The sequence below is a fragment of the Mustela nigripes genome, chromosome 5 (assembly GCF_022355385.1).
Source record: "Mustela nigripes isolate SB6536 chromosome 5, MUSNIG.SB6536, whole genome shotgun sequence".
Classification (NCBI taxonomy): domain Eukaryota; kingdom Metazoa; phylum Chordata; class Mammalia; order Carnivora; family Mustelidae; genus Mustela; species Mustela nigripes.
In genome coordinates, this window is record NC_081561.1 from 13,428,518 (window position 1) to 13,449,573 (window position 21,056).

At 41.8% G+C, this 21,056-nt stretch overlaps 1 protein-coding gene across 1 annotated transcript in view; it reads right to left on the minus strand.

The window, feature by feature from the left end:
* RANBP9 (RAN binding protein 9) overlaps positions 1 to 21,056 on the minus strand; it is an 88,621-nt gene that overhangs the window by 66,899 nt on the left and 666 nt on the right. The window contains exons 2-3 of the mRNA XM_059399476.1: positions 20,803 to 21,056; positions 7,690 to 7,801 (exon numbers count right to left, since the gene is read on the minus strand). Of these exons, the coding sequence (XP_059255459.1) occupies positions 7,690 to 7,801; positions 20,803 to 21,056 (366 nt within the window). The remainder of the gene's footprint in view (positions 1 to 7,689; positions 7,802 to 20,802) is intronic.

The window sequence follows — 21,056 nt, forward strand, 5'->3', positions numbered from 1 at the left end:
TGGAGCCCCGCATCGGGCTCTCTGCTCAGCAGGGAGCCTGCTTCCCTCTCTCTCTCTCTCTGCTTGCCTCTCTGTCTACTTGTGATCTCTGTCAAATAAACAAATAAAATGTTTAAAAAAAAAAAAAGATTTTATTTACTTATTTGACAGAGATCACAAGTAGGGGGTTGGGGGGAGACAGGCTTCCTGCCAAGCAGAGAGCCCGATACGGGGCTTGATCCCTGGACCCTGGGATCATGACCTGAGCCGAAGGCAGAGGCTTTAACCCACTGAGCCACCCAGGCACCCCCAAATTAATAAATCTTAAAAAAGAGAGAGAGGGAAAAAAAAGAATCTGTACTGTCTAAATCACAATGAGAGAAACACTAGGAAGAAGCTCAACTTTTTAGCAGCCTGTGCTTTTATCCAAGAACAATTACTTCTCTATAATCATTGTAAACATTTCAACTACTCCTCTTGAAAAACCTATGCAAATTGCCAGATGACTGACAAAGAGTCAAAAGGTCTAAGACCTAAAGACCATCTCTCCTTATTCTGAAATGCTCGATTTGGCCTAAATGATTCCAGCAGTGAGCAAACAGCAAGCAGTCCGTGTATCTGAGATAAACACAGACTGGTTACAAACTGGGTTTCTGGTTCTGAAAAAGTAAAATGAAGGACTTCAAGAAACATACTTATTATGACAAAGCTATAGTCTTACAGTTGTATTGAAAGATTATGGGTATTTTTATGACATTATTAAAGAGATTTTCTCTCTGAATATTTCATCAAATTCATCCTAAGGTAAAGTATAGGTAGTGGCACATGTGAGAATATTATTTTATTATTCAAATACATCTTAAGACTATTTTTTTCCTTAAAGTAATGTTAAAATTTGTTTGACTAGAGAGAAGAACGTCCTGGAGAACACACCACAAACCATCATGGGTGGTAGGACTGCAGATCCTTTTTCAAATAGTTGTGCTTTTTTCTGCTTCACAGGTTTTGTCTGACTCCTCCTTTGGCGTTAAGAATGCATTACTTCCTAACTACAAAAAAGGTTCTTAAAATCCATGTGCATTTGCTGGGTACAAGATAACTGATGGAAGTAGGGGCCAGGGTAAGGATGATTTGAGATTAACTGCACTGAAGATAACCAACACAAGGATAATTTGAGAAACACAATGGTGATAAAGTTCTAGGTCCCTTTTCCCATATTCGCTGGGTACTCAGTTAAATAACACTTTGCTCACCACCACAAACAGTTCCCATCATCTTTGGTTCCCGTTTCAAAAGGTGGGTAAAAGAGGTATTCAAATCACTGCATCGATACCAAACCCCTAACACGCACTCCGTACAAGGCGCAGGGCTGGGGGCGAGAGAGAAGAAAACATATTATCCCTACCTACCTCCACTCAGTCAACAGATTCCTCCAGCACCGATTTTTGCCCAGCATTGCTCTGTACACTGAGAATACACTTGTGAACAGAACAGACCAAAAATCCCTTCTGCTTCTCCGCAAATAAGTTGTCTTTTGGTACTACACCCAAACTTCTTAAAGTGTTAAGTCTTAACTGAGAGTGATTTAAGTCTGCTTCTTGACACTCCTTGCGGGCAATGACCCACATTTAGTTCACTTGATGCAGTTTCTGAGTTTCGACTAAGTGGCAGGTCCTCTACTAAGAAGCATGGATAAGGAACAGGTGGATAAAATAATTTCATATTTATCTCAGCTGCTGACAATGCCTGACACATCATACGTGTTCAATATGTATTTGCTAAGTTAATAAATACGTCGCTTACTTGATGCCTTTGTTCATTTCTTCCATTCCTCTGTTCACTGTTGTTTCCATCTGCTACTTACCTTCCATTGAAACCAGAAGGAAAGACCTTTTATAGCCTTTTAAAACTAAACGGGAAGAGAGGCCTTTATTTCTCTTCCACTCCCCCACCAAATAATCCAGAAAGTCAGCAAGCACAGAAGGAACACTCTGAAGAGTGTACTTTATTGTCAGCAGAAGAATTTAGGAGCGAACACAGAGACTGGATTTCTTGCTGGTCCCTCCTGAACCAGGGGCAGAGCAGCATCAACATTTTACTTGAAAAGCTAAAAGTAGCATACTCATAATAAATTATAACTCTAAAAATATTCAAATAAAAAATTTATTGCCTCTTACATTTAAAATTAACTGTATCTTCACTGCCTATATTACTATGTATAATTCAAAACTTGAACAAAATTCCTGCACTGTAAGTAGATTCATGAGACAAAGACTGCTTTTAGAAATTCATCTTGATGGTCAACAATCATTAACAAAGAATACACAAATATGTCTCCTAAAAAAAAGTTATGCAGACAAGGTGATTGATGATTTAACCTTTTGTAATGGAATGCATTAGAAATTTATTTTTAAATAAATTTATTTTTAAATTGATTATAAAACTTGGGCTCCTGTGTCCCAATAAATAAGCTTATTTTCCTGAACACATAAAAATGTGTTTCATTTAAATGAAAATCCAAGGCAAAACCCAAAATATATTATTTCTTTCACTCACTAAAAGAAACTTCCTTCAAGCCTTATTTCTTAGGCAATAAGATAGAAGTAACAACTATCATAGTCATAGTCCTAATTTTCCAACGCAGACCCAGAAATAACACACATCACAGATAAATTAAGAGGTATCAACTCCTACTATGTCACGAAGAAATTTGCTGCATTGACCGATTCATCTTAAATCAAGTTCTTGGACCTAAATATTTACTTGCCTGCTCTAATCCTGGATAAACACACTGTTTTTTGTGTTCCTGTTTTTTATTTTAAAGATTTTATTTATTTATTTGACAGAGAAAGACCCAGTGAAAGAGGGAACACAAGCAGGGTGAGTGGGAAAGGGAGCAGCAGGCTCCTTCCCAAGGTCCTGGGATCATGACCTAAGCCGAAATCAGATGCTTAACAACTGAGCCACCAAGATGCCCCAAATCTTAAGTATAATTAAACTCTCAGATGAGCACTTCTCACTGCGACTAAAAGCTCCTCTTTCTGGTCCATTCTTTACAAAGAAGGTGGGATTTTAGGCAGGAAGTTTTAGTTCTCTTGATACAGTTAAATAAATCTCCAAAAAGGGGTCACTCGCCCCAAATTAGCAATATGACTTGCTTTTCTTCCATAAATGAATCGTGCTCCCCTTTCAAAAGCATGGGGTTAGACCTAGAACTTAGTCAAAAAGTATATGAGAAGGATAAATAAGATCTGCCCAAAGATACAACAGTTTTCTCCAAGAATACATAGGAGGAAAGTACAGTTTCTCATTCATTTATTCACTTGTATGCATGCTAGCTATAAACTCAGTACTGGAGTGGCAGAAACATAAAACAGTCCCTTACACTTGCAGTTTAGACCACCAGGAGGCAAACAACTGAAACACACAGATATTATAATTACAGTCTGGCCAACGTGTGAAGGAGGCATATGAAAGGCATAATCCTATTTGGGGGAGGACAAGTGCCACCGAGAAGATATCTTTAAACTAAACTAGGGCTAATTCGTTAAGGGGGCAAATGGCAAAGGGACAGGGGAAGGTGAATGTAAGAAGGAAGGAAAGCGCCCGCGGAGAAAACTAGAAACCGAGCCCACCTGTACGAGCCCACCTGTACAGAGAAGTAAACCAGGAGCTGACAGTGCTGCACGCACTCTACCGAATGCACCCCCCTCCCCCCACTGACAGCCGATTCTGACTAGAAACAGGTCCTTGGGAGTATGCTCTAACCCAAAAAGTTTGTTCCGCCTCTGTCTTTGGGATGATCTGATGTTGATTCAACTCTGTTTAGCATCCTACTTTCTATTTTCTGGGGCTTATTTCTTTAAGTCTAAGCAGGCATCCAAGTGGAAATGGAGATTAACTGGATGCCCCAGTTAGAGGTTCCACCGCTCTTGAAGAAGATGAAGTATAAGGACCTTGAATTTAACCTGAGTAAGTGACAAAATGAGAAGTGCCCTACAAAATATTCCATTCAATTCAGCTGTCAATTCAGTATATTTAATATCTGTAGGTCACTTCTTAAGCCACTTCCGCAGCTGTTGACAAATGATTAATTTAAAACCAAAGTAAAGGAGTGCCTGGGTGGCTCAGTCGGTTAGGCCTCTGCCTTCTGCTCAGGTCATGATCTCAGGATCCTGGGATCGAACCCTGCATCAGGCTCTCTGCTGAGCAGGGAGCCTACTTCCCCATCCCGCTCTGTGCACCACCCCCACCCCACCCCAGCTGATGCCCTCTCTCAAATAAGTAAATAAAATCTTTAAAAATAATTCAAAATAAAGGTATTACTGTGTTTGTTAAAGGGGGGGGCAGATAAAAATTAAAGATTCTTTAACATCATTCATCATTAAGGAAATGTAAATTAAAACCACAGTTAAGAAACCACTAAGATACCTATAATGAGAGGTAAATTTTTTTTTAAAAAGCCTGACAACACCAAGCGCTACAGAGGATGCAAAGCAACAGGAACTTTTTCACACGAGGCTGGTGGGAATGCAAACTAGTACAGTCGCTCTGCAAAACAAGTTGGCAGTTTCTCGTGAAGTTAAAAATGCACTTAACACATGATCCAGCAATCCCACTCCCAGATATTTATCCAACTGAAATGAAAACTCAAGTTTACACAAAAACCTGTACATAAATGTTTATAGTGGCTATATTCCTAATTGCCAAAAACTGGAAACAACCCAGATGTCCGTCAACGGAAGAGCGGGTAAGCACACTGTGGTTGGCTCAGCCAATACAATCAGCAATAAAAAGGACTGATCTACCGATATATGCAACAACAGCGATGAATCTCAAATGTATTACACTAAGATGCCAAAATTAGAAGGCTGCATACTATCATTCCATTTATACATCATTCTAGAAACAGCAAAACTATAGAGACAGAAGACCAATCCATGGTCATCACTGAGAGATGCGGAAGAATCGTCTACAAAGGGGTAGAGAGGAATTGCGGAGGGCGATGGAACTGTTTGATCACTGATCCTCGAACAACCGGTGGTGCTGGGACACGGATCACCCACCCCCCACCCCTGCCACCACACAAGCTGAAAATCCTATATAACTTGTGCTGTCCCCAAAACTTAACTATTTAATAGCCTGATGGTGACTGGAAGCCCTACCAGACTGTAAACAGTTAAGGCGTATTTTGTACGTTGTATTATATGCTGCATTCTTATAATAAAGCAGAGAAAAGGAAATGTTATTAAGAAAATCTCAAGGAAGAGAAAATATATTTCCAGGGCTGTGCTGTAGTTATAAAAAAAAAGTCCGCATATAAAGTAGATCTGTGCAGATCAAACCTGCATCCTTCAAAGACCAACTGTATACTGACTGTGGTAGTTACATGAATATGCACATCTGTCAAAACCCACAGATCTGCACACTAAAAATGATACATTTTACTCTATGTAAAAATCAGTTAATTTTAAAAATGGGGAGAGGGGCACCTGGGTGTCTCAGTGGGTTAAGCCTCTGCCTTCGGCTCAGGTCATGATCCCAGGGTCCTGGGATTGAGCCCCACATCGGGCTCTCTGCTCAGCGGGGAGCCTGCTTCCCCCTCTCTCTCTGCCTGCCTCTCTGCCTACTTGTGATCTCTGTCAAATAAATAAAATTTTTTTAAAAAATGGGGAGAAAAAAGAGGAATGAGAGATCTTGGCAACGAAGAGATGAGACTGAAAAGTTACAAAGGAGTTAGTCACATCATGCAAGACCCTGCTAAGAAGTTTCGGATTTTACCCTCAAAGCAACAGGAGTACCAAATGATCTCAAGATAGGGACAGACACAAGTCAGTTGTGTTTGAAAGAAGGATGATAAGAATTGCAGAGTGAAGTAAGAGCATAACAGGGAGCAACTGGGAGACCAAAGAACCTAGGTAATTTAGGGGATTAATTAGAAAATCTGAGGCGGAGGCCATAGAGATGGACAAAGTAAGAGGTAGGAAGTTGTCAAGTTTCTAGCAACAGTGAAACCACTAAGCAAGCTGGTGCTGAGAAAAAGACTTAAAACAAGCGACACTGCAATACCTGTGGGACTGCAAATGCCAACATCGGGTTAGACAGATCCGTCTAGAGCTCAAGGGAAAAACCCGAGATGGGAGTTTTAGATTTGACACTCATCAGGCTGTTTGAAGCCATGAAAAGGTAAGGTCAAGATCATGCAAAGACAAACACGTGGAACGAAAGGGTGAAGAGAACCCTGGGAATAATCAGGAGCAACATCAGCAAGAATAAGGCTGACAGTATAATTTTAATTATAAGAAGAATTGGCTGAGTATACCGGCAGCAGTCAAGTTAAAAATGGTTAGAATCGTGTGCCTATTTCAATCTAGGGTCTCTCCACCACTTTATCCTTGACTTCTCTGATTTTAGCTTTGGCTTGATCACCCTGGGACAACTGAGGCAGTTCAATAAAAAGTCATCAATGAATTCCAAGGCTGCACTTTCTACTTTCCATACTGTTGAGGATGAAAATATTCAGCAAATAAAGTAGAGGAATCATCTACTAAACATACTTATTTTTTCAGTTAAACACAGAAGACGCACTAACAGGTTAAATGATTCACTTCAAATCCAGGTCAACTTAATAACTCTTAATTCAACTGGGCCAACTCACCCAGTAAGTTTATCTTGGGAGCTGAACTAATGACTCTATGGATGCTTTAAAGGACCTCTGACACCACAATGAGGTTACCAGGAAATACCATAGGATAAAGTTAGTGATTCTAGGTAATCAATTCTTTTTTTTTTTTAAAGATTATTTATTTATTTATTTATTTGACAGAGAGAGAAATCACAAGCAGGCAGAGAGGCAGGCAGAGAGAGAGAGGGGAAGCAGGCTCCCTGCTGAGCAGAGAGCCCGATGCAGAACTCGATCCCAGGACTCTGGGATCATGACCTGAGCCGAAGGCAGCAGCTTAACCCACTGAGCCACCCAGGCCCCCAGGTAATCAATTCTTAATCAGAAATATGCACCAAAATTCCCAGTGAAGCTTACTCAAGAATGCCTATCTTACCCAAGCTCTGCTTCTGAAAATAGTGATTTAGGAACTTTTAGGGTAAGGCCCACATTATTATCTTTGTTAATAGTCCCGTAAGCGATTCTGATGTACACTCACATACTATACACTGATCCCAAGTTGAAAAGCGATGCTAGATAAGTTGGTTCCAGAATCTACATGGAGTTCTCACCTGGAATTTACACCATATCCTAATCCCTGGGAATCCCCTCCAGCTGAGAGCATACAAACATACTTCCCTGATCTAAACGCAAGAGTCTAAGTGCCACCCCCTGTGAAATACCTATGAATCACCTTTTGGTCTTGGTTAACTAGCTCTGAGAAGATTTAAGTTCTCAGCAGAATTCAGAAAAGGGCAGTGTAAGACAAGGCATGGAAAATGAGTCACTGCCTCTGTTGTTTAATTCCAGTGCTCCAATTTAATGACAAGCAGACCAAAAAACTTGGTTATTTCACCAACTCAAGTATTAGCTTCAACTAGTATTAAAGCAGGACTGTATCCAACCTGCTGCATTGTGACATTTAGATCCTACTTTACCAACATCTCCGAGACTCCCATTTTCCAATTATAGCATAAATATTATAAATCAAGACAAAAATAACTATCCAAGAACAGCAAACAATTTATCCCACCAAAATGTATACTTACCCATCTCTTCCCTTACTAACAATTTTTACTTCAAAATAATAAATCCCACAGGCTGCTGGAATTGGGTGCGTGGCGCGAACAGACGCTGCGTCCTTTGGGGTTTTGCCATGACCTGCATAGGAAACAGGAAAGAGGAAAAAAAAAAAAAATCAAATGAGATATTCAATGAAAATCTAAAACAATTCAGGAAGAAATACAGTTTTTAGAATGGTATCTAGACATTTCTGCTCCTATCAGTACATATAAAGACTCAATGAAACATGTGTCATTACAATGCAATATGCAAAGTAGCCCAGGGTTAGTCATGGGACTCTTGACACTATTACTAGATGAACACACTTTCAGAATCAGAACACATTGAGCCTACCAAACTAGTATTTCAGGGTAGACTATATTTTTAAGAGGAAAAGGATGCATTTGAAGAACATGATGAAAGTGTGATCTTAATTTTATTAGATCCAAATATGCTTATAATTCACATTATTTCCAAGCAACATTCTTTTGTCAAATGGCTTTTTTTAAAAAAGATTTTATTTATTTATTTGACAGACAGAGATCACAAGTGGGAAGAGAGGCAGGCAGAGAGAGAGAGGAAGGGAAGCAGGGTCCCTGCTGAGCAGAGAGCCCAATGCGGGGTCTGATCCCAGGACCCTGGGATCATGACCTGAGCCGAAGGGAGAGGGCTTTAACCCACTGAGCCACCCAGGCACCCCAAATGGGCTATTTTTTAAATCAGAAGCATCTATATCATGGGTATATCTTTAAGTGAAATTTCATATAATTAACTAAATTGGCAAAGCAGCTTTCTTACTTTAAGAATTCTCAAGTTTGGGTGGCTCAGTTTGGTTAAGCAACAGCCTTCAGCTCAGGTCATGATCCCGGGTCCTGAGACTGAGCCCCTGCATCAGGCTCCCTGCTCAGCGGGGAGGCTGGTCTGTTTGTCCCTCTCCCTCAGTCCCACCCCCAGGACCCCACTCATGCTCTCTCTTAAATAATTTTTTTTAAATCTTAAAAAAAAAAAAAAAAAAGAACTTAAGTCTGTTCTTGGACATACTTTTATCAGTTCTACACAAAGGCTGATTCAACAAATTTCTTCGGTCAGTTACAGCCTACTAAGAAATATATCTAATCTCTAGCTGTATATTCTTTCTCTCCTTTTAAAGAAAGGAATGCATCATCCTACCGCTGCTGAAATCTTTAGGGAATCTGTCAGACAATGGCTTTTTTTTTTTTTAAGATTTTTTAAAAATTTATTTATTTGACAGAGAGAGATCACAAGTAGGCAGAGAGGCAGGCAGAGAGAGAGAGAGTAGGAAGCAGGCTCCCTGCTGAGCAGAGAGCCCGATGCGGAACTCGATCCCAGGACCCTGAGATTATGACCTGAGCCGAAGGCAGCGGCTTAACCCACTGAGCCACCCAGGCGCCCAGACAATGGCTTTTAAACTTTTTAAAATAGCTATTCTTCAAATTCTGATCCTGAAGGATTTCCTTCGCTCACAATCACCTCCCCTGTCCCTCACCCAAGACACAAATTCGCCTGAAAGTTAGCATATGAACAAAAATCAAGTGAGCAACAGAAAATACATGCCTAAAACCACAGCAGAAGAAAAAAAGTTGAAGTAGCATGTCAGAAAGCACTCAGAGTAAGACAAGTCTGCACAATCCCCAAAATGATTCCATGACAAAAAATACTCTATTATCCATTGTTCCAGTTAAATCTGCTTCGCCCAATACAAACTTAAGTCATTAGTCCTTTAGTCATACTATAACATTACCTTCATGGGCAGAAAAATTCCCCTTCTCAAATTTACCACGATTGTTTTAAAACTAAATACCTTCTTTTAAATCAAAAATTGCATCTTAGCTCTACAATAACCATCACACGCCAAGGAGATGCCCTCCTTTCCCATACACTTCACCATATTACATCATTAAACAGCTGCTTACGTTTGCAATGCAAATAAGCACATTTTGACTTGGCCCAAAAGAAACTGAATGAACTCAGCCTCTCCCTTTTATTACCATGAAAACCTGTGTCCCCAGATGTCTTAAGTATATAGGTTATGGGCAAAAGTTCTCAGCCTGGTGACCACTGAGAGGTGATAAAGTTGGTTAGGAAGATTAAAAACAAGAGTAGCAATATACAGATGCCCCCCCCCCAAATTGCTTTTAACATATGGAGGTAACCGATTTACACTGAGCTAAGCAGAAGAAAAAAAAAAATAGCATATATCTGCAAAATTTGACACAGGTCCCTTCTTAAAAACAGACATCTAAACTGTAAATATGTGGGGCTCCTGGATGGCTCAAGTCAAAATCCCAGAGTCCTGGGATGAAGCCCTGCATCGGGCTCCCTGCTCAGCAAAGAGCCTGCTTCTCCCTTTCCCTCTCCCTCTGTCCGCTGCTCCCCCTGCTTGTGCTCTGTCAAATAAATAAATAACATCTTTAAAAAAACAAAGTTTAGAAAATATGTGTTCAAATAATTGAGTTGCTTGGGAAATGGTCGGGCAAACTAAATTCATTTAAAAATTTTAGACAGTTAAAAAAATATATAAAGAAAACCCTGATTAACCCTGGAATCCTAAATCAACTAGCTTTTATTTTGGTTTTGGTTTTTCTGGAAGGGAAGTGACCAAAACTTTTAGGGATAAAGTAGTCCTAAGGTATTCTTAACAATGATGATGATGATGATGATAACAGTTACCATATATTTATGCTATGTGAAAGGCACCGCTCCAAGAGTACTATATTTGTTCACCTGTTTAGCACTCAAAACAACTTCAGAAATAGGTACTACTTATTATTAAGGGAAGATGAAGAGACTCGCCCAAGGTCATAATGTTGTGTGAGAATTCCAAACCAGGATTTGTGCTGAGATTTTAATGCAAGAAGTCCAATCCAGAGCAACTGAACCCACAGGAAGGACCCAGTTACGATGAGCATTCTGGGATCACTTCACTTGTTTTCCTATCTCCTATTCTTGCTACTTGTATGGGAAAAGAGAAGAAGAAAATTAGTATTTGAGGGTAAACTCTCTCTCGAAGAATTAAGTGCTTTTGTATAGATTTTTCTCATTCAGCATCTGTGAAATGGGTTTTAACGTCATTTTATTTTTTTTAATTAACCTCATTTTAAAGAGAGAAAACTCTTACAGATGTTATATAACTTGCCCTGAATTAGTAAATCATGCATTAAATCCATACATGAATTAAACTGCCCTACACTTTCCCCTCATGCAAAAATTACTATCAACAACTACATAATCCTTAATCTTCAAGGTTCTATTATACTCACTATGCTCTACTTAGACACTGGAAAAATGTCATAAAGGTTAAAAGATTTGTTTCATTTTTAAATTAAATTTAAATGTAAAGACCTAGGAAAAAGCTGAGATGTCAGATTAAAAGCATTCATACTCTTGGGTAAGACTAGTAATGTCAGAGTGAAGGGCCTATTTCTAATAATGTTCATCAGCAGGAAGCTTATCACCTTGAATTCTGTGACAACCAGAAAACAACCTCACACTACCAAAGTATAAACTGTTAAAACTACGAAGTCTTCAATGTTAAGTATTTTCTATGTAGTTCAAAAAGAAAATACATTTATTGCTTCAAAGCTCGAAGACCAGCAAGACCCCCTCTTTCATTTCACAACCTGTCGATTCCTTGTAAATGGAAGGAACGGGTTTGAATGAAGCTCACCTCCAACCCCCGCATATGCAGTTCCAGTTGCCTTTCTGGAAATCTAACTCAGTCTTCCTTGTACCTCTATTCCCCCATACAACTAAAATTCCTTAACAGTCTCCCATTCAGCCAAGGAAAACCCTGCTGATCAGGTCGTCAGTACTTTCCACCACCTTCCTGAACCTGCCACACTGGCCTGACCCTGTTCTTTGCCCCAACTCTTCCCCACACCAAACTGGAAAGTGCTATACCCTTCCTCCTTACCTGGTTATGTCCTGCTCATCCATTTGCTCTTAGCTCACGTCTTTCTTCCTCATTGACTCTTGCTCTAACCTCTCTGACTTGTTCAGCCTCCTTTATATATGACCTCACAGCAACACGTATCTGTCCCATACAACATTACCACACTTCCCAATTATTTGTGATTATCTTACTGCTCACATTTCAATTCCTGGGCCTCTTTACTCCCACTGACTTCCTAGTCTAATCATTCCTTCCTGAAGCCACACTCTGGACCCTGACATCACCTGAAACTACTCTACCTCTGAAAGAGTAAATTCTAATGAAATCTGTTCTGCTACAAAAAGCATTTCTTGAATACAAATTAACTCACATGTACTTGATAAACACAGAAATGACGTCAGCATAATAAAGAAGTCATTTAGTTCCTAACACAGCTTTTCCCGGTACACCAACGAAGTGAAGGGAAAAACCTAGCAACATACAAAAAACCCTAAGTCAAAAACCTGGGGCACCTCCACAAGTGCATTCCTAGTGTCCAAAGTTCAGTGCCTTCAGGAACTGCTACACCTGCCACTGTATTAAGCCATCTGGGGAAAATTCAAGCCCAATACTGATCAAAAAGTACTAAGATATCTCCTCTTTGTTTTTATCAGCATGGACCGTCTCTTGCATATTTACTTTCTACTCTGTGTTAGAACTCAATACTACTTTACTTTGCTGCTCTAAGTAGCCACAGGGAAATTTCTCATTTGGCTCCTCTGGCACACCTGTGTTACGGTTTTCCTCTGTTTGCTACTTTCAGGCCCCAGAAGACCCTGGAGGCTCATGGTGCATGCTTCCTGCCCCAGTCCTAGAATCGGCCATTTCTGCCATCATCCATTTCTCCAACATCTGGCTACTAAGCATGCTCCTTGTTACTGGGGTGTCACTGCTTCTGGGCTTTCTCATTGATAAGAGCAAGAAATATATGTATGTATACTAAACCCCTGCGTGTGTGTGTCTACATTTCTACACGTAACCGTCCATGTTTGTATTAGACCAGACATGAGGTTCCCACTAAGGTCTCCAACTTTATTACCACACCGATCATTCTAACATTCTCTCTCTGCTTACCTATAAAATTCCACCCCAGTGATAAGAAACTCAGCTCCCACCACCCACCATCCATTTAATTGTTTGATTCCAGTATACATGTATAGTAACAGCATCTGAATTGTTAATTCATATCCCCATGGGATACAACTTTATCAGTAAGTTTGGTTTCTCTTACTTTTAGTTTTATAGACTACTGATTTCCAAAGTTACCTGTGTCAGCACTCTTCCCCCTCTTCTCTGATGCTGTTTCTTATATTTGAAATACAGACAGTTTTATCACATTCTGCATTTTATCCTGGGATTTGCCCCCCAAATGATTTTTTTAATTTACATACATTAAAGTTCACTCTATATGGCTGAAAACTTCTGTGGGTTTTAAATATATGGTGTGATGGGGCGCCTGGGTGCCTCAGTGGGTTAAAGCCTCTGCCTTCAGCTCAGGTCATGATCCCAGGGTTCTGGGACCGAGCCCCGCATCGGGCTCTCTGCTCAGCGGAGAGTCTGCTTCCTTTCCTCTCTGCCTGCCTCTCTGCCTACTTATGATCTCTATGTCAAATAAATAAATAAAATCTTAAATAAATACATGGTGTGATGTATCCACTAGCAGAGCATCATACAAAATACTTTCACTGCCCTAAAATCCCCTGTGCACTGCCTATCCCTCCCCTAAGCCCCTGACAACCACTCTTTTTTACTATCTCTATCGTTTTGCCTTTTCCAGAATATCAGATAACTGAAATGATACAGTATATAATCTTTTCAGACTGTCTTCTTTCACTTAGCAATATATGCCCTGGAGATCCACAGGTGTCTTTGCAGGGACAGACAGCTCATTTCCTTATATTGCTGAATAATACTCTATTGTATGGATATATCACAGCTCCTCCATTCACCTACTCAAGGACCTGAGGCTGCTGCTTATTTGGGGTAATTATGAGAGAAGTCGCTATGGACATCCACATGCGGGTTTTCCTGTGGGCCTAAGTTTTCACATCAGCCCGGTAGGAGCTCAGCTGCTGGTAAAAGTATGTTTAGCTTTGTCAAAAACTGCCGAACCACCTTCCAGAGCAGCCGCATCACCTCGAGCTCCCACTGGCCGCGCACCAGCAACGGGCCTTGTCAGGTTTTCGTCAGGCTTTAGCCATTCTAACAGCTGAAGTCTGTACGCCTTTCCTCTTTGTCTGAAAGGGGGGGGGGGGTGTGGGCCGAAAAGGGCTAAACCCTGAATCAGATATTTATTTCTGATTAAACAGCTGTCAAGCACTTACATCTCTAAGAAGGAAGCCCAAGGCCAGGGCTTAAGGCTCTAAAGGATCAGCAGCCTGGGATGCTGGCCACAAATGCCAGTGCAAACTGAACCCGATTTTTCCCGTAAGACCCATTACTTTGAGCGCCCAATTCTGTGGAACATGTAGGAGTTCGTTTTCCCAGGAACACGTTTTTGGCACTGGGGCTGAAATGCCTGTATCTTCCTCTAGGACACAACTCCCTATCCCCTCCCCTTTCTAAACACTTCGCTTCCACACTTCCTCTTGAACGTCAAGAGAACTCCCATTCCCTGAACGCTTTTTCCCCTCTTCCCGTTTTCCTCTTCCAGTAGAGGGTCCACGGGTGATCACTTAAGAGCTCTCAAATATCCTTGATACTTCTCTCACATGCCTACCCTCCCACCACAGGCAGGCAGCAAAACCACAGCCTTAGAGCAATAGTAGACTCCGCCTTCCCTACTCTTGGCTGGGGCGGCTGCCCTCTCCCAAACAAAATCCAAGTCTTGCAACAGCCACCACTACGAAGCACTGTTCTCGGCTGGGCTCTGCCAGTGCTGTCAACCGCACACTGAGAAACCCCTCGTTGGCTACTGCCCCATTCCCCTCCAGGGAGGGCTACACGTTCTCATCACTCACGCGAAGCTTCAGCCCCGAACTCGGATAAGTGAGCACACGGCCACACCGACTTTATCACATAACGGGACTCCGCTGCTGTCTACGGCCCTGGTCCACTCCTCACTCTCCTATTACAAAGCGGTCAGTGTCCATAGGCATCTTCACCTCTTCCCCAGCTCCAGAGGAGTCACGTGTCCTCCGCTCTTCTTCAGGACTGCCCTGTGCTCCAGAACGGCTCCCCCCCTCCAAGCCAGCACTGTCGGCCTCCTAAGCTTTTCTTCACCCTTCCCTTCTTCACTTTCCTTCTCCCTCCATCTCTCAATCTGTACCGGCAGTGTCCCCAAAATAGCCACTTTCCACAAAATCCTACGTGCCTTGGTGCTATAAACCATAGTCAATAATGCACTGGGCTTCGTAGTGAGCATAATTAACCTTTGTTTTTTTTTGGAACGTTAAGGTAACAAAAGCAAGTACTATTACTATTAATTTTATTTGCCAGAAGCTATGTTACATTCTGTACACATTCACTGGGACTCTGTGCATCAGACTAACACGACACTCTCATCCAACTTAATGTCACTTCAGTTTCACCCACACCGCTGAGCTAAAACGAGACTTACTTAGAAATGATACAACAGTTTCTAACACAGTACTTTCCAAAGGGGTTTTTATGGATAATTTTGATTCTGTGGATCTTCATCGTCTTTGCTGATACTAGAAAGTAATCACCAGGCACAACCTAATTCCACTATCACCCATTTAAACCAACAACAACAACAATCCTGCCTTAACCTTCATCCTCATGAGGTCTCCCTCCGCCTCTATTTCTCAAGACTAATCTGTATTCGCTATCCCCTCTGCCCGATCTCCACTACTGACTCTGATCTTTGCCCCATCACTAAATTCAGACTGCTCTTCTAAGGTCACAATGCTCTAATTTCCAAATCCAGTGGAAAAATTTCTCTGCTCGGCTCACTAAACCGATCTGTTGCATTTGACACTAAAGGTCACTTCCTCATTTCTGATACTCTGCTCAGCTTCTGTGATACTACACTCTTCTGCTGTCCAGGTACCTCTTAACGAATGCTTCTTGGACTCTCCCCAGTCTTTAAATGCTGGCCTCGCTCAGCTCAGGGCTCCATCTGTGGCCCACGGCTCTTCTCACGTTACCTTCTCTCTCTCTCTCATACCCTCTCCTTGAGTTTCAGCCACCAACTAGAGGTAACTCCCAAATCAGTCGTGACCTAGACCCCTCCCCACAAGCAGGGCAATTATGGTATGTGCCCACCCTTCCTACAAGAAACGGCCTCACAGGCTACCCCTACCAGAAGAAGCAGGGCCCAGACTCTCCTTGTGCCAGGAGGGCACTCTGTATTTCATAACTACCCTTAACAACCCCAAAGCCGATCCAACACAGGTTAACAGCCGACACCAAGGCCACCAGTCCAACACCACAGCATGTAATGAAAAGCTCTGCCCAACTAAGAATGATGGCAATTAGCTTATCCCATCTGTTAAGTCCCTCAGGAATCTGGAATAGGAAGGAAAAGGATAAACCAGTCAGGAGGGAAAAGAGAATTAAACAACCAGAAACTACAGCGGAGTCACTTCAGCACTAGAATCAAGTGAAAAGTCATGAACTCCAGCCGCTGCAACACTTGGGGCCACCTAACTCCGAAAGATCTGTTCCTGTTCCTTCTGGAAGGCTTCTCCAGGTTCTTCTGGTTTCTGTGAAGTCAGGTCATATGGCTGAGATTCCCATTCCTACACATCTCCAAATACACTGTAATACTTCCTTGCAATTATTCTTTGATTCACGGTTCACTGCAAGAAACTCACAGAGCTGGAAACCCAAATGTCACCCTTGGTTTCTCTCTCCACCACTCCATCAACTCCTATCAGTGTCACTTGAAAACATCACAAATACGTCTGCTCTGCTCCACCCCACCACTGACCGGGTTCAGGTCCTCATTTCCTACAGAGACTTCTCAATGAGTTTGCTAGTTTCAGCCTTGTACTCCTTAAATCCATCTTCCAATTAGTTGTATAATATGACAAAAATGAAAATATGAACCAGTCACTTCCTATTTAAAATGCTTTGATGATTCCTCCTGTCCTACAGAATAAGATCTAAGCTCGATAAAACATTCTGAAGGCCTCTCTCAATCTTTTCCCAGCTGCTACTTGTCACACACTCTTAAATTCCAACACTCCAAAACTGCTTATAGATCCAAACATATACAGTAGTTCTCACCTCTTAAGCTTTTAGTTATGCATTTTCACATATAGCCCCTCCCCCCCTCTCCTACATCCTCCTCATCTAGCGGGCTCAACGCTGGCCTCAGCTCTCCCAAAAGCTGGCCCTGACTCACCAACTTCATCACTTCCAGCATCAGCCAGGGGTCGATGCCCCTCCTGTCTTCCAGAGAACTCTTCCCTCACTACGCTTGTGTGTTTTACCTACTTTGAACTCTCTGAATTCAAAGATAGTATCTTATCACCTTTGCATGGCCAGAACCTGGCACAAAGTAAACATTCACTAAAAGCTTGTGGAATAAATACATGGAGAGCAAGGCATGTACACAAACTGTCCAGCAGACTACTTGCCCTACAGCAACAGCTCCATGAATTACCATCACTACTACTTTTCCATAAATGTGATTATTAGATTTACGTAATTCTTGCAACTACCAACTACCATTTTTGGAGATAAATTCCCCATAATAGTGGCAGAGATCGCAGGGAAAAGTTCGGTTTGGTTTTTCAATTCCTTGATTTTAAGGAACCTTTTTATATCGTTCCCCATAATTCCTAAAAAACGTTTGTGTTGGTAGGCAAGCAAATATCAGGATATTTGTTTAACCTTAAGAAGTGCGAAAAAGTCAGTAAGTGATTCAAGAAGTATCAAAGGCCTGACGACTGGTGATACTGGAAGGGATGGGAGTGGGGAGCACAAGAAATGCCAGCTATCTGGTTAGATGCCATTAATAATGCTTCAATTAAAAGTGCAATTCACTAGTTCATGGCTACCTATCATTTCCAACTTTCACTTCTCTGTTTGTTTCCTGTAAGCTGCCCTAAATCAGTAGAATCAAGGCACCTGGACTTCTCCATTACCAAAAATTAAAACTCAATACAAAATGAGATAGGCAATACTCTATGGTAGGGAAGAGCACTAAATTTAGAGTTGGTGAAAATTAGTTTCCAACCCTGGCTTACTTGCGACTGGGAAAAATCTAACCCTCAGGTGCTCCCACTTTCTCACATCTCAAATGAGAATTCCACCATCTTGTCCAAATCCGCTAACACGTTTGTGTATATTAAAAAGCTTTGTAAAGTATCCAAATGTGATAACTTCACAAATAGAAAAATGCAATCTGTAACTGAAACATTTAGGACTAATTGAATCCATGGTCATATGTATTAAAATGCTTTAAGTTGGAATAAAGTCCTCATTATAACTAAGTCTAAACTTGTCGCATTTGTACTTATTCGAAGCTGACAATTTTCAAAAAAAAAAAAAGGGGGGCTATGCCTGAGTATTTCAACAGTTGGTGTGTGACTGCTAAGCAAAAGGTCTTCTTAAAAATTTTAACATAGAGTATACACACCCTGCTCTTCCTCTGCAATCCAATCAACTTTGACTGCATGTCTGGCATTGTTTAACATTAATCCCTTCGAATCATTTAAGGAACCATATGGCTTCCCAAAACAGCAATTCCAACTTAGAAGAATAACATCTTTAAAAACCAAGCATGTTCAGAGCAAAAGAAACCAAGAGACTTCTATTTCAAAGGTAAGAACAATCCTTACCATTATGGAAAATAATTATCAATCTTTTCAAACTCTGTAACATGCAAAAACATTTTATGAACAGTAGTTTTAATGTTAAAAATGTCTGAAAATGCTGAGGCAAAAATCAAAGTGGCACTATGAAATGTTAAAATTCACTCTTATTTTATGACTTCAAAGTTTTATTCTCCACTACCTATGACACTTCCCCTTTGCTCCCTTCCCCTATTACTGGGACAGAGTTGCCCAGTACTTTGGTGTGGTCCACTCAGAAGGCACACAGAACAACAGGAAAAAAAAAAAACCCACACACATTAAAATAACAAGACAGGAGGAAGAGACAGTAGAGGGGGGGTGGGGGGAGAAGAGTGTTTGTGACAAGGGGGAAGGGAGAGACAAAGGGTAGATAGAAGAAAGGGAGAGAAAAGAAAAAAGATAACAAAATCTGTTCTTCCAGAAGTAATGCTTCATGTTTATAAAGCAGTGAAATTTCCAGAAAGTGAATCTTAGTATTACACAACAAAAAGTAATAAAGAGGCCAACAGGAAAAATAATGAGAGGCAGCAGCGTCATAAATATTCCAAACTCCAACCAATTCCTCATAATCATGAACTTTTCTCTCATCCAAATCATAATTTTATGTAAAATGAGTTAATGAAACTAATCAAGGCATGTTACAGTGCTAAGAAAAAAAAAAAAAACTCACAAAACCGAGATCTCACGAAAATTCAGAGCTGGAAATTTCCTTACCATCCAGCTCAACTCTCTCATGTCTCAGAGGAAGAAACTGAGGCCCCGTCCTGTAACACGCCTAAAATCACAGATGACTGCAGGACTCAGAAAAGCTAGAATTCTTTGTTCAAAAAATTTCCATACCTTTTGCCTCTGATTTTATAAGCTTATTATTAACCATCGACCGTAAATTTAAGATAAAGTTTCGTCAAGTCTAACAAAAAGCCTTCCGGTAGCCAGATAAGAAGTAAACACTTCATAGCACAGCACTGTTCACACAAATTGGAACACAAAATCAATTAACAACCTCCACAGAGTCTTAACAAAATGTCCTAACTTAAGAGAAAACAAAGGTCATTTTAGACCATTTAGATTAAGAAACAAAATATTTAAAACTGAAAGTACTCCTCTGGATCTATGGCTAAAAAGCAGGAATATTCCACAAGGCCTATTTTTGTGCGTGATTCTTTCCAGCCAAATCATTTGGTAGATTCTGTCGCCATTCGCCTTTCTAATTAAATAGCACTTATTTATCAAGGTTCTTCTCATATTTTAGTCTTGCATGCTTTAAGAATTTAACCACAAGAACTGTTTACATCCTCTAAGTCCCTGTCACTAGGATCTGATTAAGACCCTTCCTTTGTAGCCAATCAAAAGGAGGCTGCTTTGAATGTAAAAGCTCCTGCTTCAGGTTTGGGGCCTAAAAACTGGATGTGGCTCCAGACAGACTGATAAATCAGACTGATTTTGTTTTCTCCCAGACAAGTAAACTTGACACATGCTATTATTTTGGGCTACATTTCAAAAATTCTCAAAGCAATTTATAATTTTATATAAAACTCATCTGTTTAAAGCTTTGCTTTAACAGAGGAGAGGTAGGTGAGACCAACACAAGCCTAAGGCTGCTTTTTGTTTTTGTTTTTAACTGCAGGTGTAAAACATAAGCCAATTTTCTTTAAAATGCTCTGCAACATTTTAAGAGACCCGTTTCCAACCAGACTTCATATAACACCAGCACGTAAATACAGGGCATTTCCAATCAGCAGTGGTAGGTTTCTGCTCCCCTAAAAAAAACACCTACTTCTGAGGTTCACCTGTTCTCCTCCCAGTTGCTCTGAGTAAGAAACACTGATGCCAAACTTGGGGCCCTTGTCCTTTTGTCCCCCCAGACAATCTCTGGCCTGATTTTGGACAAAATCCTCCACTGATTACCCCTCCCCCTATATATCCCTGCTCTCCCTTAATTAGAAATCATACCTCAGAATCGTGCCTCTGTTCCCCCTACGGAAGAAGAGAACGCCTGACCCACCGCCACCTGGAGAACAATGTAACCCAACTCCGGGTCCATAGATTCCTCTAGCCGAGCCCTAAGATTTATCTTCAGGGGAAATCAGAAAGCGAGTTATGTCCTGTCATCCTGGATTCCCTCAAGGTGTCCTCCTCCTGGCCTAGGATTACCAGCTCCATTACACCTAGGGGCATTCTACTCACCTGCCTTCCCCAAGAACCTGGCCCCTGGCCCCGCGACCCCGGTCCCACCCTCGCAGCAGCGGAACGGGCGGCGAGTCACCTCAGAGGGCACGGGGCCCCGGGCGGGAGGGGGTCGGGGGCGGGTCGAGAGTCGGCGGCGGCGGGACACGTCGGGTCAGTGGCCCCACTCCCACCGCACGACACACGCCCAGTACCTTTGTAGTGCACCCGCAGGTTGTTCTGAGAGAGGCCGATGTAGCTGAACTTGTCCTTCGGGCTCCAGGACCGCGGCAGCGGCGTCTCCTGCTCATCCACGGCCGGGTAGAGGCGCTTCAGCCGCCGCTGCAGCTCCTTCTCCTGCTCGTTCAGGGCCGAGTCCCCGTGCGGGAAGGGGGCCGCGGCGCTGCTGCCCGCCGCCAGGGTTGCGGCCGGGCCGCCTCCGGCCGGGCCGGGGCCCGCGGCGAGGCCC